Source organism: Lampetra fluviatilis, chromosome 50, assembly GCF_964198595.1.
Source record: "Lampetra fluviatilis chromosome 50, kcLamFluv1.1, whole genome shotgun sequence".
NCBI classification, from domain to species: Eukaryota; Metazoa; Chordata; class Hyperoartia; order Petromyzontiformes; family Petromyzontidae; genus Lampetra; species Lampetra fluviatilis.
In genome coordinates, this window is record NC_136324.1 from 3744032 (window position 1) to 3760989 (window position 16958).

Genomic DNA, 16958 nt, shown 5'->3' on the forward strand with positions numbered 1-16958 from the left:
CGGCTGAGATTGTATCGGCCGTGATAGCGAGGCCCGGTTATAGTCAATCCGCCGGTAGCGTCCGACTGCCGCACCCGTGCCCTGACGTTCATCCCCGACCGTTCGTCGTGCGTAAATAACCGCCTTCGGATGCACGCCGGCGTATTATTATTATAACAGCTCGTTAATCGCCAGCTATTACGGATGAGTGATTTCAATTACGCGCAAATTGGCCCTCCTTCCGTTGGCTCGGAAAGAGGGCGATGTTATTTGGGTAGTTTTACTTGTTAGATTTATATATTGTTGTTTTCTTTCCCCCACCCGTCTGGCTCCCGTTTGTCTGGTGGAATTGTAAACGTGCCAAAGCTGGGTGTTTTTATTTATTTATTCTTAACATAATAACCGTATATTTATTTTATATCGGTCGTGTGCCTCGGTGGCAGTGGAGTGAGCGGCTCGCAACCGGAAGGTCGCGAGTTCAACTCCTGGTCTGGCTGGATGGCGCGGGGCAGGGAGTAGTGGGAAGTCGACTCAGCCCATCATCATCATCCCTCCCATCGGGGTCGATAAAACAGGCACCAGTGGTTGCTGTCCAGTGCAAAGTGGAATTTCCATCGATGACTTCTGCAGGGGCCGTAAACGGGAGACGAGCAACGCCGCCTTAATTCTCATTTGAGCGACGGGAAATCACTTTGGCGTCCGACTCCGCGTGATTTACGAAGTTGCTCCAATGGGAATTGAATTGTCAACTGCGCGCTAAGAGGCTGAGTGTTACCACTCGTGGGGAAGCGTGGGGCGAGCAATCACGCACGTCAAACACGATTTTTTTAAGCGTCGGAGATCTTGACTGGGAGCTGGGGACAGGGTGGGCAGGATGGGTGGCCTCAATTATTCATGTATTTATTCTAAAACACAAAAAGCAAAAAAGGTTCAAAGCTACAGGATTAGGCCGAGTCACACCACCGTGATATTTGACTGGAGAGGGGGTAATGGGGGAGAGGGGGTAATGGGGGAGAGGGGGTAATGGGGGAGAGGGGGTAATGGGGGAGAGGGGGTAAAGGGGGAGAGGGGGCAATGGGGGAGAGGGGGGGCGAGGGGGGGGCGAACAGGAGACATGCTACAATGCAAAACTCTCAAGCTTCAATGCAACTCCACCCCCCCCCCCCCCACAGAATCTTTGATCTTAGCCCCCTGAAGGATTATGGGATAAAGAGTAGGGGGGGGTGTAAAATAACACGGCTTCCCAGACTTTTCACTTGTTTTTTTTGTTTCACGATAAAAAAAACAAATTCCCGCTGGGTTCCTTCCACAGCTGATCTAATTCGCTACGTTCACAAAGCGCCGCGCTTCATGCGCTCCCCGTCGCAATCACGGGGCACGCCGTGCGCGTCGTCATCGTCGTCCGACGTCGCCCGTGACCTCTCCACCGTTGGATCAATGTGACCTTGACCGAACCGATCCATCTCGGCAGCGGCACGGAAGCCGATTTTGCGGCTCCATCTCCACACGTCCCCCCTCCACCTGCCCCCCACCACGTGTTTATTCGTCGTGCTTTTGAGCCGGCGCGGTTTGCGCCAGGCGACGGCCGTCGGGCGACCCGCACCACGTCGGCAGAAACTGCGTTTCAAAACATCGCGGCGCAGCCCCTGCAACTGCTTGCTCACGCAGCTGCTGGCTGATGGAACTCTCGAGTGGGGGGTTGTTGGGGATCGCCTCCTTCCACGCTTGCTCGTAGGGGGTGTTATAGTGGCTAGGAAATGTTAACTACCTCGCCTGGTATGCAGGAGGTCGTGGGTTCGAGCCTGACGCCTGCCGCTGTATATTTAGAGTTTGCATGTCTTTCTCTGCGTGGTCGTGTGGATTTCTCTCTGGGTCCTCCAGTTTTTTCCTTCCACGTTTAGAATCAACGCGAGTCTAGAGAGCATTTGGCTGCTACAAATTCCCACGTGGTAAGCCACGTCGCTGAGCTATCAGTTATGGGCCAGGCCGCTACTTACAAAAGAGCTGCATAGCTACGTGGGTCTTACATGGCAATGTAAAAATAGTCATGTTTTAGGTCTCGGAAAGAGGCAGGAGTGCCCACACTTTACCCCACCACAGGGGACCTGCCGGTTGTGGTACCCCCCCCTCTCTCTCAATCGTCATGGCCACGCTGCCTTGGGGCTGTTCTTTGTGAAACACGACTCCCTCTCGTCCCCTCGATTTGTTTTCTCTTCCGTCTCGACACGGGCGAGCACTCTATCGACAGAAGGTAGAGAGAGAGGAGGCAGCGGGATCAGACCCCGAAGGACGTGTCAGCCGCAGCACAATGAAGGGATCTGATGTCGTCCCGGCATCCACAGTCCATCGCTAACAGCACTTGCCCCAAGAGCCTTTGTGGGCTATAGAGGCGGAGGCAGGTGGGGGGGTCTTTGCCTTTGTATGCTAGTAGAGTACACGTGGGTGGGTGGGTGAGTGAGTTTGTGGTTGGGTTTGATGATAAAGACGTGCTTGTGTGAGCATGTGTCAGGGTACAGGCTGAGTCACTTTGAAAGATAATTTCGCCCTACGATTCTGATTGCGTATCTAGAAATGTGTGTGTGTATGGGCATGGTGCTCTGGGGAGCGGTTGTGCAGTGGTTGGCGGCGCTGCGCTACGAACCCGGTGACACGAGTTCGATTCCTGTTCACGGCCAACACCAGTGACGATTAGCTGAACCGGCCCTGGGCCTTCCCTAGGTCGACTCGGCCTCAAATGTGGTGTCTAAAAACATCCCCACCGGGGGAGACAAAGGCGGTCCTGGCGTGGTGCTAGCCACCCACCCCCTAAATGTGCCGTGCCTGGCCCCTCACAGCACTTGCCCCAACAGTCTGTTAAGGATATACGGGGGATCTTTGTCTTTGTGTATCGGCGCGTAGAGCGGTAGCAACGCGACTTTGATTCCCGGCCACGGCTAAGCCAATACCAGTGGCAAGCCACGTCGGAACGGGTGCCAGGCCTCGGCTGGGTAAACTCAGCCTTAAATAAGTACCCGGAGCGATGTGCAAAGATGTGCATTGGTGTGCGAACGAGGCAACCAAACGGGCACGGTGTGGTAGCCACACCACCGCGAGCATTAATAGGTGCTCGCTCACAGCACGTGCTCGAACGATTTGTGAAAAGCTTATACAAGGGGGGGGTGGGTGGTGTTCTTTGTCCTTGTGTGGATGTACAGACGCAGGAGGGAGTGTGGGGCAGGGGGGGCAGCGGAGAGATCATGTTACCGCCCAACACCCCAATTGACCCTTTCCCACCACCACATTCCCACCACCACCACCACTGCCACCAACCACCACCACCACCAACCACATTCCCTCCGCACCAGTGAGTGAGCTCATTGATTTCCACGCCAACTCTATTTCCGTGACGTCGCACCACCCCCACCCACTCGGAGCCCACTCGGAGCCCACCTCGCATCTCCTCCACCTGGCGACAGAATGGTGCCATTACTCCAAACGCCACAAAGGCAAAGATCCCCCGGATAGCCTTCGCGCACCGTTGGGGCAAGTGCTGTTAGCGAGCAGCTATTAAGTGCGGCATGGCGCGCGAGGGGGTGGGTGGTCAGCACCACGCCCGGCCGCCTTTGTCTCCCCAGCAGTGATGTTTACACACCGCACCAGGTACTCATTTGAGGCCGAGTCGTCACCGGTGTTGGCTGTGAGTGGGAGGCGCTGGGCGCTAACCGCTACACTACCGCTCCCCTCAATCTCACACACACACACGCAGAGTACGTACACACGTACTCTTACACATAGCAGAGGCAATAAAACAAGTGCGAGGTGGTGCCACATAACTATGGAGTTGCAGAAGCACTCTGACGGACTGCTGGCCCTGGACTGAACGTAACTCAACCATACTCAGCCATGGGTGCCCAAGCAGAAACAGATTGGAAGTAAAAAAAATTGAACAAATGTCTCTTCCACTAAACCACATGGAAGATTTACTCACCAAAGCTGATAAAGATCGGCCGTCGAGCCTCGAACGCTCTGTCGGGGCAAGTGCTGTTTTAGTAGCGAGCGGCACCCTGTGAAGGCCGGTGCGGCACACGAGGGGGTGGGTGCCCGGCACCACCACGCATTTGACAGGTGCCCAACCAGAATCGTAGGGAGAAGTCATCTTTGAAGGTGATTACCTGCCGCTCAAATGAGCATCCAGGCATTGGCGCTCACCCCTATTTACAGCCCTGAGCCAGCGGCGGAAATTCCACGTTCCCATGGCAAAGGGCAAGTCTATCCATGGGACAAGTGCTGTCAACTTCCCCCCAAATCGGTGCGTATTTTATCGACCCCCTGGGGTGGAACGTCCATTGTGGGGTGGGGGGCGGAGGGTTCCGGGCCCCCTCCCCCGATTTGCTGTACCCCTAGGGGATTGCTCTGCCCCACCCCCACACCCCCAAAACCAGGATCTGAACTCACAACCTTCTGGCTGCGATGCCCTCGCTCTACCGCTGAGCCACCCCATCGGTTATAAATTACAGGGAAGGCGACGTTCCAATTCCAAGCCGCTGCGCGTGTCCCAACCAGTCTCGACCCCCCCCCCGCCGCCCTTATTAAATCACAGCCAGTCTGATCTGCTTGCAAACACCCAACGCCGAGTCAGCTGATGTCACACTGATATCTCAGTGAAGTATCGATGAATGGATCACCCTGTTTGCCACATCAAAATGACCATGAGCGTCATTGCCGCAATTATAAATAGCAAAACTAAGCGGGCGATTTGTGTCCTTCGCATATCCATGTCTCCAAGTGCAAAAATGTTTTCGCTACGCAAACTATCAGCCGCACGGCCTTCTGGGAGTGCATAATTTTTGGTAGAATTGTTTGCAGACAAGCAAACTCTGCTGCACCGGTTTCATCGGTAGAGTAAGACTTGAGTCAATGCCGGTCAACCACCGATCTTACAGGCAAGGGACCCTCCCCCCCCCCCCCCCTTACGACACAGGGTCTCAGTTCGATGCAAAATTCTAGAGGGGCACAAAATGGGAGGAGCAAAACGACCAGTGGGTGAAGGAGCTTCATCACTGGAAGAACGTACGGAAGGATGTGATGGCAGCTGATGCCACCGCCTGCGATGGCCCATCGCCACCACCGGTGACAGCTCATCACCACCGCATCGTCACCGCCACCATCAATGGACCCATCACGTGACCACCGCCGAGCGTGACGAGCCGCCACCGCCGCCCACGGTGGCCCATCGCGCGCCGGCGAATTAATCCCTGCGCCGCTCTTTGACGCGGCGCAAAAGTCGTCCCGCCAATTAACGTCGCCACTATCAATTAGCGGAGCTGCGTGGCGATGGGGCATCGCGCACCGCGCCTGGCGGTCTAATTCAATTTATCCGCTGGCGCCGCTGGATGCGCTTGCGAAATCAACAACTGGCACGAGACGAATTAAACTCAGAAACACGCGGATCGGAGAGCGGACCGCCGGCTCGAGGCACCGTCGTCTCCACCGTCAAGGAGAGGAAAAGTGCACGGCACCGGAGGCGGTGGGTGGGGGGCAGGACGCACCGCGACTAGTGACCAGCAGGGCTCGCAGGCCGTTCGTGACGCGTAAGTGGTGGCCACAAGGAGGGAATGGACACTCTCCCCCGAGAGAGAGAGAGAGAGATCACACCCGCCGCGCAGATGGAGCGCCCCGAGATCGGCTCGTTGCGTGGGGGAGGGAGCTCGATGGATGCGTGCGCTGCGAGGGATGGCGACGGCTTGCAGAGATTGACGGTGAACTTCCAAAGTCGTCATTTGAATTCTGCTGCGTTGGAGAACAATTGGCCACGCAAACGTGCCGTGGGCTTTTACAGTCTCAAAAAATCTTCACATTCACACTTAAAACAAGCCCAGCTCGGCTGGTTCGCAATCGCGAAGTTGCGAGTTCAAACCTCGAGACAGGCTTTTGTTCTTCCTTTCAAACACAGTCACACAACGCTCGCATTAGCGGGGGGGGGGGGGGGGGAGTCCACACATGGTTGTTTTATGGTGTAATGGACCGACCGTCCCGCGTGCACCCCCCAGCACCACCGTAAGAAATGTGGAATTTCCATCGCTGTGGCTCCAAGCCTCCGTCCGTGGGGATGAGCAGTCGGCCGGGTGGGTGCGGGGGGTGGGGGAGCAGGGGGGGGAGCAGGGGGCGAGCGGGGGGAGGGGGGCGAGCGGGGGGTGAGAAGTGCAGGGACGCGGTGACTTTGATTCTCGCGCATTCGGCGTTTTGCTTCCCAGTAACTTGGGTCGCGTGGCGTCAGCGGCGACTGTTCGGAATGCGCCCCTCCCCCCCTGCCCGCCGTATAGATGATGAATGGGGGGGGGAAGTTACCCGAGGCTGGCATTCATCGCCGTCAATTAATAGGGGGAGCGGGGAGGGGGGTGGGGGAAACAATGGGGAGAGGAGTGCGAGAGAAGGACAGGTCCGAGATAAAAGCCAATTTTACACGCGGGGAGGGCACACGCCGCTGCATCCCTCGCTTGCGTCGGCTGAACGGTGACCCCCTGCAACTTCTCGCTGACGCCCGCTGCTGCCGGAAGGACTCCCCCCCCCCCCCCCCCCACTTGAGAGTGAGAACTCCCGCTCTAGCGGGATGGGGCGCCACGCTTAGTGGAAGAGAAGACCAAATACCCTCTCTCTCAAGCTCGCTCTTTCTCTCGCTTGTCGAGTGGAGGGCCTCCCTGTTCCAGCTAGCGGTGGGCGTCAGCGGGCAATAGCAGGGGACGCTGATCGCATCTGTTTTTGTTGTAACATTACAAAGTTCCTGTTCCAGCGAGTGAGCGAGCGAGCGCGCGGTGTCGGGGTGGCTATGACGTACCACCGTCTGTCCGTTCACTTGGATGACTTCATCGCCCGCATGAATTTTCTTGCAACGATCGGCAGGGGACTGTGGGAGGGAGGGAGGGAGAGGGATGGGTGGAAAGTCAGGTTTCGGCTTTAAAGAAACAAAACAAATTGCAACAGGCGGCCGGGCTGGGCTCGGCGGCAGAGCGAGCGGCTGCTCGCAAATCAGGAAGGCCGCGTGGTGAAGATGACGGAAGACGAGGATTTTGAAATTTAAATTTTTTTACAAAAAAGAACGACTTCGTTAACGGTGGAGACGATGCACAAGATTCCAGAAGAGCAGTGATGACGCTGCTGTTGATGATATAAAAATTATTTATAACATGCTGATGAGGATGTTTGCCTGGATGACTATATAGGCGGTGATGATGATGATGATTACTCATCTGATCGACACAACAATTAATCCAGCTGCCTAACATCCTAGGGGGCTGCCCCAAGACTTACCCCCACACCCCCACCCAGCCCAGCCACCACCACCACGAGAGCCCCGTGCACACACAACCTCCATCCCACGCACGCGCAGGCAAGCCACAGCTGCCGTGGGGATCGTATAACCGCCCCGACCAACACTTCCACCCCTCAAGCCCCACTCCTCCACGAGCTGTTACATCAGCTGCCGCTCAGCACCTGCAAGTCATCATCATCGTCATCAACATCCACAGCAGCAGCAGCATCCATGATCTATCCAATGTTGGACGAAGGTCGTCACCATCTCCCCCCCCCCACCACCAACTAACCCCTCCGTTGTATTTATTCGTCGCGTTTTTTGGGGCCAGGCGACCGCACCACGTGGGCAGAAGCTGCGTTTCTCAACATCGAGTCGCAGACACCGCTGCAACTTCCCCGTCAACCCTCGCATCCAAAAATCTCGGCGCTCGCAAGCCCGGTGCGTGCCCTCCGAGCTGATGTATTCGGAATCTGGCTGTAGTGGAGGCTCCTCTGCAGCCCACACCACCCCGCTCCCTTCCCCCCCGAGGTGTTTTCTGGTTGTGTGTGAGAAACCCCCCCCCTCCACAAAAGGCGAGAGGTCAGACGCAAGGCGCAGGTAGGTGACCCGACCCCGCGACCCCGCGACCTTTCCTCGCGCACCCCCCACCAGCGCCGTGTTTTCAACGTCTCGGGCAATATATCGGCAGACAATGAAAACCCTTCTGCACGCGGATGTGGCAGACGCACGGTGAAAGGCCCATCTCGTGCGCGATACGATAACCCCCCCCCACTCCTACCCACACTTCCCCCCACGATCCCCCTCCCCCGCCCTATGGCCCTTGTGGAGCAATAGAGGGGGGGGGGATGACGACACACACGGAGGAACAAGCGGGCCCTCTGTGTTTAAAGAGACAAGTGGCGCAGGTCTTTCAGAGCCAGTGCCGCCACAGCGACAGACGGAGTTACAGAGAAGCTATCTGTCCTGCTGATCCGGACAGGAACGCTGCTGTGCTGACGATGGGGGGGGGGGGGTACCGATGAATTGTTGAGTCCATGACGATGGCACGTTTTAAAAAGGGGGGTTAGGGGGGATGACTATGGAGTGATTTGTTGAGCGGGTGTTTTGTTTATTGTTATCGCGTGTGCCCGCACAGACGCATTATCCGCGAGATCAAAATAAAAAACCTGAGCAAAATCATCCCACGGCCCGCGTCTAACAATAGCGCCCTGCCTACACTCCCGCCTCGCCCGGCGTGCATTTGGCGGAGCGGGAGAGGCGAACCGGCTGCTTGGGGAAGTGGCGAGAGCCAGGGATGGAAATGATTTCAGCAAAAACTTTCCACCGACGTGCTCCAAAACGAGTTCGGATTCAAGAAGTCGAATCAGGAATGCGTGAACAAAAAAAGTTACAACAATTATTACGTTTAATTCTGCTTGTTAACCCTGCGGGGGAAAGCCTCGCGGAGTCTCAAGTCTTGTCTTCGGGAGGGTGCTGCCAAGTTTTTGCAGGAGGTGGCTGTGATTGCTGCTGCTGCTGCTGCTGCGTGGAATGCCAGTTGAGCGATTTGAAGGTGCCACAGGAGCGAGATGTTAGCCACCTTTACCTGCTTTACAGGAGGTCAGGGGCTCGATTCCTGACCCTGACGCCTGTATATTTGGAGTTTGCGTGTCTCTCTCTGTCTCCCCGTGGTCGCGTGGATTTTTCTCCGGGTCTCACGGTTTTTCCCTCCACATTTAGAATCAAGATGCGTGCGTTTAGAGAATTGGTTGCAATAAATTTCCACATGATGATGAGCTACTTCATTGAGCTGTCATTTGTGGCCAGGACCCTTCTGAAAAAGAGCTACATAGCTCAGTCGGCCTTACCTGGTAAAATTAAAATATATAGTTTATAGTTTTAAATAGTTTAGTGATGCCAGTACAAGACGGGTCTCCATATGTGAGTCTATGGGTCTCCGTGTGAGTCTATGGGTTCCGCGTGACTCTATGGGTCTCCGTGTGAGTCTATGGGTCTCCGTGTGAGTCTATGGGTCCCCTTGCGAGTCTATGCGTCTCCGTGTGAGTCTATGGGTCTCCGTGTGAGTCTATGGGTCCCCTTGCGAGTCTATGCGTCTCCGTGTGAGTCTATGCGTCTCCGTGTGAGTCTATGGGTTACCGTGTGAGTCTCTGCGTCTCCGTGTGAGTCTATGGGTCTCCTTGCGAGTCTATGGGTCACCGTGTGAGTCTATGTGTCTCCGTGTGAGTCTATGGGTCTCCATATGTGAGCCTATGGGTCTCCGTGTGAGTCTATGGGTCTCCGTGTGAGTCCGTGCGTCTCTGTGTGAGTCTATGGGTTTCCATATGTGAGCCTATGGGTCACCGTGTGAGTCTATGGGTTTCCGCGTGAGTCTATGGGTCTCCATGTGAGTCTATGGGTCTCCGTGTGAGTCTATGGGTCTCTGTGTGAGTCTATGCATCTCCGTGTGAGTCTATGGGTCACCGTGTGAGTCTATGGGTCTCTGTGTGAGTCTATGGGTTTCCGCGTGAGTCTATGAGTCTCCATATGTGAGCCTATGGGTCACCGTGTGAGTCTATGGGTCTCCGTGTGAGTCTTTGGGTCTCCATATGTGAGCCTATGGGTCACCGTGTGAGTCTATGGGTCTCCATATGTGAGCCTATGGGTCACCGTGTGAGTCTATGGGTCTCCGTGTGAGTCTTTGGGTCTCCATATGTGAGCCTATGGGTCACCGTGTGAGTCTATGGGTCTCCATATGTGAGCCTATGGGTCACCGTGTGAGTCTATGGGTTTCCGCGTGAGTCTATGGTTCTCTGTGTGAGTCTATGCGTCTCCGTGTGAGTCTATGGGTCTCCTTGCGAGTCTATGGGTCTATACAATACAATAAAATGATGCGTATTTACATCGCAACGTCCGTCTAAATGGCAGTCGCATCCTTAGACGGCTCGACAGAAACAGCGAGTGTATTTTCACACAAGGAGGGAGGCGGTCCCGCAGTCACGAGCAACGCGATACAGTCTGGAACCTAGATTTGAACAGGGGCAGGGAGCCAGCAGCACGGGCGGCTGGGTGGTGGCGGCGGTGGGAAGCTCCAGACAATCAGGGGAGCAGATGTGCCAGAAGCAACAGTGACCTCCATTAAACTATTCATGCTGCGGAAACATCTTTAGCGCAAGCCCTCCCCCCCACCTGAAAAAAAATAGAACGTGCTGCTCATATTCCTATTATTTCCCTCTTCCTCCCTCTCATACGCACGCATTTTGAGCGAGTAATGGGCCGTAAGTAAGAAGCATTATCGCCTTTTTTCGGCTTAACGACCCAGCCCCGGCGAAAAGGGCGCAGAGACGGGCGGGGGCGGGGGGGCGAGGGTGGGAGCGAAACGCGCGAATTTAACGCCACGGCGCGCCGCCGCCGCCACCGCCGCCGCCGCCGCCGCCACGTGCGTGCGGTCGGTCGGTCGGTCGGGCTCCACGGCGCTAACCATCGTGCCGTGGCCCCTCCATCGCTCGCCCTAATCCGCCCGGGAACACGGCATCTGTTAAAATAACGACCGCCCATAAATATGGCTCGGAGGCGGGCAGGCGATGGCTGCGGAGGAGGTGGCAGGTGTTTAGGATTCCGTAAGCAGCGTGATACCGCCGAGCCAATGTTTGCCATCGCGCTTTATTTATTTGCGCGTTACGAGCTTGTTAGGGGCGAGAGCGGTCGCCATTGGTATTCGGCGTGAAGTGGAGCCGCCGCCCTCCCACCTTGCCTCTCCCCCCCTCGCTCCGCTCGCTGTCTCTCTGCATCTCTCACTCCCTTCACTCAGTCTTTCACCGCCCTTCCACCTCTCACCACCTCCTTTCATCCCTCCCTCCTTCCACTCGCGCTCCCTCTCCATCCCTTCAATCTTCACCTCCCTCCATCTCTTCACTACCTCCCCCCTCCATCTCTCAGCATCTCCTTCCGTCCCTCCCTTTCACCACTCGCTCGCTACCTCCATCTCTCCCTCCCTTCACTCAATCTTCACCTCTCTGCTTCCCTACCTTGCTGTATCTCTCCTTACCTCCCCAATGGCCTCCCCATCCTCGCCTCCCTCCACTGATCTGCACTTCCCTCCATCTATCCCTCCCACACTTACTCTAACCCCCCCCCCCCCCCGTCGTCACCCTGCTTGTGTAGTAATCCTGCTGCACCGGTCCCCTCTTAATTTTCAGTCCCCAATATTTCCAAACCGTGCCATTGGCGCGACGCACCGAGTGGGGGAAGAGGCCTCGCATCTCTCTCCGTGTCGAGACTGAACCGCGCCCGCCTCGATCATTAACACCGCCTACCCGTTTCGCTTCGCTCGCCATTACCGACGCGATTTACACCGCCAGGGCCGCCGGCGGTGGAATATGCACATTCACCATCGCGGGTGAGATGTTAACTACCTCGCCTGGTATGCAGGAGATCGTGGGTTCGATCTTGACCCTGACGCCTGCTGCTGTATATTTGGGGTTTGCATGCTTCCCCCCCCCGTGGCCGTGTGGATTTTGCTCGTGGTTCGTCCGAGTTTCTCCCTCCGCAATTAGAATCAACGTCACGCGTTTGAGATTATTCGGCTGCTATAAATGTCCGCGCGACGATAAGCCACTTCGTCGAGCCGTCGTCCCGTGTGGCCAGGTCGCTTCTGCAAAAAAAAGGAGAGCTCACGCAGCTCAGCAACGGGGCCTTGCACGCGACAAGATAAAAGACGGTTCTCAACCGCCACCGTGACCGCGTCGACTGTGCGACGGCTTCGGAATTAATGAATCGGCGGCAGTTCGGCGGACGCACGCGCGGACGCGAGTCTCGTGCAGAGAGCCACTCTGAGCAACCCCGGCAACGCGAGCGAGCCAGAGGGAGAGAGACGGTGAATTACGAGCCTCGCTCAGGAGGGAAACGCTCGCCGCCGCCGCCGCCGCCGTCCGAACGATAAAGGTGGCAGTCGACGGCGCCGTGACTGGCAGGCCGTCTCGGGTTTAAAGCAACGCGAGCCTTGCTTCAGCACGGCAGCGGAGTATGGGTGGGTGGTGGGGGTGTGAAATCCAATTATTTATTAACTCTGACCTCTGCTGATGCTGCTTAAGTTTCCCTGGAGGTGGTGAAACGAGTATGGCCACATGCCACCTGTGCAACCAGACTCCCTTGAGAGGCTGTCTCCCAAGACAAAGATCCCCCTCCTTCCAAGAGCCTTAACAGACTGTTGGGGTAAGTGCTGTTAACAAGTAGCACCTATGAAGGCTGGCAGGGCACACGAGGGGGTGGGTTGCTGGCACTACGCCCAGCCGCCTTAGTCTCCGCAGTGGCGAATGTTTACACACCGCACCAGGTACTCATTTGAGGCCGAGTCGACCTAGGGGAGGTCCAGGACCGGTTCAGGTTTGTGGCCATAAGCGGGACACGGGTAGCCGGGTTCGTAGCGCAGCTCGTTAAACCGCTGCACTACCGCTCCCCCCCACACATGGACACACACAGCCATTGCCACTGTTGGTCTTCCTCTGCGCACCCCTGTCTCTGAACAACGCTGCCGAATGATCTCCCGCCTGCCTCTGCGTTCAGGTTCCGTTCACTTCGTCTCGTTAGTCAGCCGCAGTCATCACCATCACCACCACCACCACCCACCGGCATCATCGTCATCAGCACCGTCATCACGCTCGGTGATTTTCCACCACACATCATCGTCGTCACCGTCACTAACGTGGCCCACGAGGCTAAGACACACGCGGGATCACTCACGTTCTCCATGGTGCCCGTGATGACGTGCAGCCCGTCGTACGTCGACTTGATGTACAGGCCCTGCGGAGGAAGGGGGGTGGGGTGGTGGGGGGGGAAGACAAAGGCAGAGGGGCGGTTACGCGCCCGCCACTCGGTTCTTGCCAAAGCATCTCCGACGAGCGCGGTCGGCTATGTACGGCGCGAAAAAAAAAAAGAGCTCTTTGGTCTTGGCCATGGTGGAGAGTTTGGAATCTGATTGATTGATTGCTTCTGTGAACAGGTGTCTTTTATACAGGTAACAAGCTGAGATTAGGAGCACTCCCTTTAAGAGTGTGCTCCTAATCTCAGCTCGTTACCTGTATAAAATACACCTGGGAGCCAGAAATCTTTGTGATTGAGAGGGGGTCAAATACTTATTTCCCTCATTACAATGCAAATCAATTTATAACATTTTTGACATGCGTTTTTCTGGATTTTGTTGTTGTTATTCTGTCTCTCACTGTTAAAATAAACCTACCATTAAAATTATAGACCGATCATTTCTTTGTCAGTGGGCAAACGTACAAAATCAGCAGGGGATCAAATACTTTCTTCCCTCACTGTACGTACATGCGTACAAAACCACGTCGTCGTTTAAAGTGCACACGCCGGCGGTACGCTGAGAGAATGAAGACGACGGGCGGGCCGAGTTCGGCTCGCGAGTAAAAACCCGCCGGCAAACAGGCGGATCGAAACGTCGGACATCGACGGGCGCCCGCCTCGGAGAAATCCCGCGTTCGTTTTGTCGTCCGGAAGTGGTCGTTAAAGTGAGAATTAAAGACTGCAAAAGCCACAAAGCGCGCTCGCGCGTTCACGACGGAGCACGGAGGCAACAAAACAAAAAACGTGAAACAAATTAGGCGCAGAGCTTTCACGTCAAACACGTAATTCCCCCCGATCCTTCTTCACGGGGCGAGGAGATTAAGTGAGCGTTAAGAGAAAACTCTCTCACTGCAAACATCGCGCGGGCGGCGGCGGCGGCGGCACGTCGTAATTTAATCTAGCGATGCAATAACACGCGGACGAGATATTATTATTATTTCTTCCTGAGCACCGTTTTATGGTCCGATGGCTTTAAATGCTTTCTCGCCATCATCATGAGCAGCAGCAGCATTATTGTTATTCTTTTTGGATCGTGAGCAAATATCTCCTTAACTACAATTGCGATCGAATCCCAAAGACCAAATCCCCGCCGTTCAGCATGGGTTGAGATCTCGCGGCCGGGTCTAATTAAGCCATAAAGGGCCCAGCAAGGCCACAGGCCCCCCATTACAGCGGCGTTACCGTCCGTCCGGGATGGTCACAACCATAATTGCACAATTAGTTGTTCGGAGGTGGGGGGAGGGCGGGTGGGGGGCAAGCGGAGGGTTGGATTGGGAGAGAAGAGCAAATATAAAAAATGGGAAGCGTTGCACGGGGCCCCCTCTGTATTCTGCGCACATTCTTTTAAACATGTATGTACATTTATATTGGGGGGGAACATTGTCCCCGTCGCTTACCGAGAAAATTTATTCGTGGAACAAAATGCGCCTGCCCTTGCCAGGCTCGTGGGCAAGCTGAGTGAACATCTGCCGAGAGGTCGGCGGACGTCGTGTCGAGTTTAGGCATTTTTTTGGTGGCTTGTCAGCGCTCTCATCACCCTCTCTCTCTCACCCCCTCTCTCTCTCACCCCCTCTCTCTCTCTCACCCTCTCTCTCTCACCCTCTCTCGCGCTCTCTCTCTCTCTCACCCTCTCCCTCTCTTACCCCCTCTCTCTCTCACCCCCTCTCTCTCTCGCTCTCATCACCCTCTCTCTCTCTTACCCCCTCTCTCTCTCTCACCACCTCTCTCTCTCTTACCCCCTCTCTCTCTCTCACCCCCTCTCTCTCTCTCACCCCCTCTCTCTCCTACCCTCTCTCTCTCTTGCTCTCTACCGACGTGCACGACTCGCGGGTTGCGCCGTGTGCGTGCGCCGACGTTTCGCCACCAAGTGCCGGGAGCTTCGCCGGGATTTTTTTTGCGTCGTTGTTGTTTTTAATGGAACAATATTCCCCTCATTTACAACAACAACAACAAAAACCCCGCAAGCAATGGGGGTAGAAAAGGGCTACGCAGTTATCGTTGAGTCCGCTCACTTTCTTCCTCGACTATACGGCGTTGTCGGCTCCTGCTGCTGCTGGGGGTTGACGATTAGTTCAGCGTCTGTGACATCGGCGGACCGATGTTGTTGTTGTCGTCGTCGTTGTTGCTGTTGCTTCGTTCGCCAAGATGGGCGTGTGGCTTTCCATTTTTGTCGGCGATAAAAAAAAAGTGGAGTGATGGTCATCGGTTGACTGCGGTGACGGGTAGGTGGACTGCCCTGTGGATTCAGTTTTCTTCGCTAAGCTCTTTTGTATTTAAGCTGTTCGCTATAGTTTCAGATGCGACTTGGCCATTACAAATGATGGCTCAACGGACCAAGTGGCTCGTCACGTGCACATCTAAAGCAGCAGCCAAATACTCTAAACGAGTGTTTTCTAAACTCCACATTGGCTTCACGGGTTTAAAATTGCACTCCCCCATCAAAAATTATTTCTCCACTCGTGCATTTAATAATTCACGACGCATTTCCGGCGGTTTGGGGTCAAAGCTCGTTGGATAAATTTGTTTCGGTGGCAATTTTTGGGGCTTTTTGTAAACATATATATATTTTTCAATTTATCTCCAGCGCGTCTTCCATGATTTACATCACCGCTTACATCAGTATTTATCCTGGAGGAATCCGATGAGCTATGAAGCTTTTTTTTTTTATTTTACAGATGTCCAGTCGATCGGCAGGTTGAGTGCAGTTGGGTAAAGTGTGGGTGATTTCACCTCTTCCGTTCCTCCGTTAAAACAACTCCCATATCTTCTACAAAAGCCCATTATCATCATCCTGCTGCTCATCTCACTCATGCCCCCCAGCTACGACCAGGCCTACCCCATCCCCAATCACTACCCCATCCCCTATCACTACCCCTATCCCGATCACTACCCACACCGTAACCCTTCCTTAACCACTCCCGCGTGTTCTTTTATCACCATAACACCACCACTTTTCATAACAACCCCCACTCCTTATTATCTCAACCACTATCACCTTATATACTCAATCAATATTGGCCCGCTTTTCCAAAGTGAATCGAGTAAAGCGCCTTGGCATAAATCTACAGATATATACGAAAAAGATGAGATTGTCTGGAAGAAGAGTCGGCCAAAAAACACTCTGGGAGGGGCCTCCCTGGAACTCTCTCTCACAGTGGCGGTCTCCACCTCCAGCGGTCGGAGTGAGCGAGCAATTGCGGGGGCTGCGCCTTGACCGACAACCCACCCCAGCGCACCTCGTAGGACCGACCCATGAATACAATCGTGACACAATCACCGAATGAATGAATGAACGTGGCCACGCAGAGCCCTCTGGGAGTCTCGGTGATGCCCATCTCAACGTTCTGACCCCGTTTCCCCTATGGAACGTCTGTGAAAAAGAACTTCAAAGCGCATCGGATGTCTCCAGTATAAATAAATATTCTGATTGTGAGATGATGATTGCACAGCCCCTAAGGGACGCTGGGATCAACACTCCTCCTGGGTGAAGGGGGGGGGGGCGGCCAGGGGTATAGCCACCATGGGGGTCTAGGCACTCCCAACCACCCCCAGCCCCAAGATGTTTGCGACGGGATGTTATCTCTCTCTCGCCTGGTATGCAGTAGGTCGTGGGTTCGATCCCGACCCGGGCGCCTCTATATTTGCATGCTCTCCCCGTGGTCACGTGGATTCTTCTCCGGATTTTCCTTCGCACATTTCGACTCAACATGCACTTAAAGAGTTTTTTGGCTGCTGTAAATGTCCACGTGATAAGCCACTTCGTTGAGCAATCATTCGTGGCCAGGTCGCTTCAGATAAGGAGCTAGAAAGCTTAGTTGGTCTTATCTGGCAAAATAAAAAAAACAGTTTA

The 16958-nt window shown here is 55.0% G+C and overlaps 1 protein-coding gene across 4 annotated transcripts in view; it reads right to left on the bottom strand.

Annotated features, from left to right (window-relative positions):
- CNKSR2 (connector enhancer of kinase suppressor of Ras 2) overlaps nucleotides 1-16958 on the bottom strand; it is a 191898-nt gene that overhangs the window by 68130 nt on the left and 106810 nt on the right. For 2 of the 4 annotated variants that reach the window (XM_078878246.1, XM_078878245.1), the window contains exons 7-8: nucleotides 12989-13048; nucleotides 6794-6862 (exon numbers count right to left, since the gene is read on the bottom strand). The exons of 1 other annotated variant lie outside the window; for it this stretch is intronic. In XM_078878246.1, coding sequence (XP_078734372.1) covers nucleotides 6794-6862; nucleotides 12989-13048 — 129 coding nt within the window. The remainder of the gene's footprint in view (nucleotides 1-6793; nucleotides 6863-12988; nucleotides 13049-16958) is intronic. One more of the 4 variants, XM_078878247.1, reaches the window with a different exon arrangement.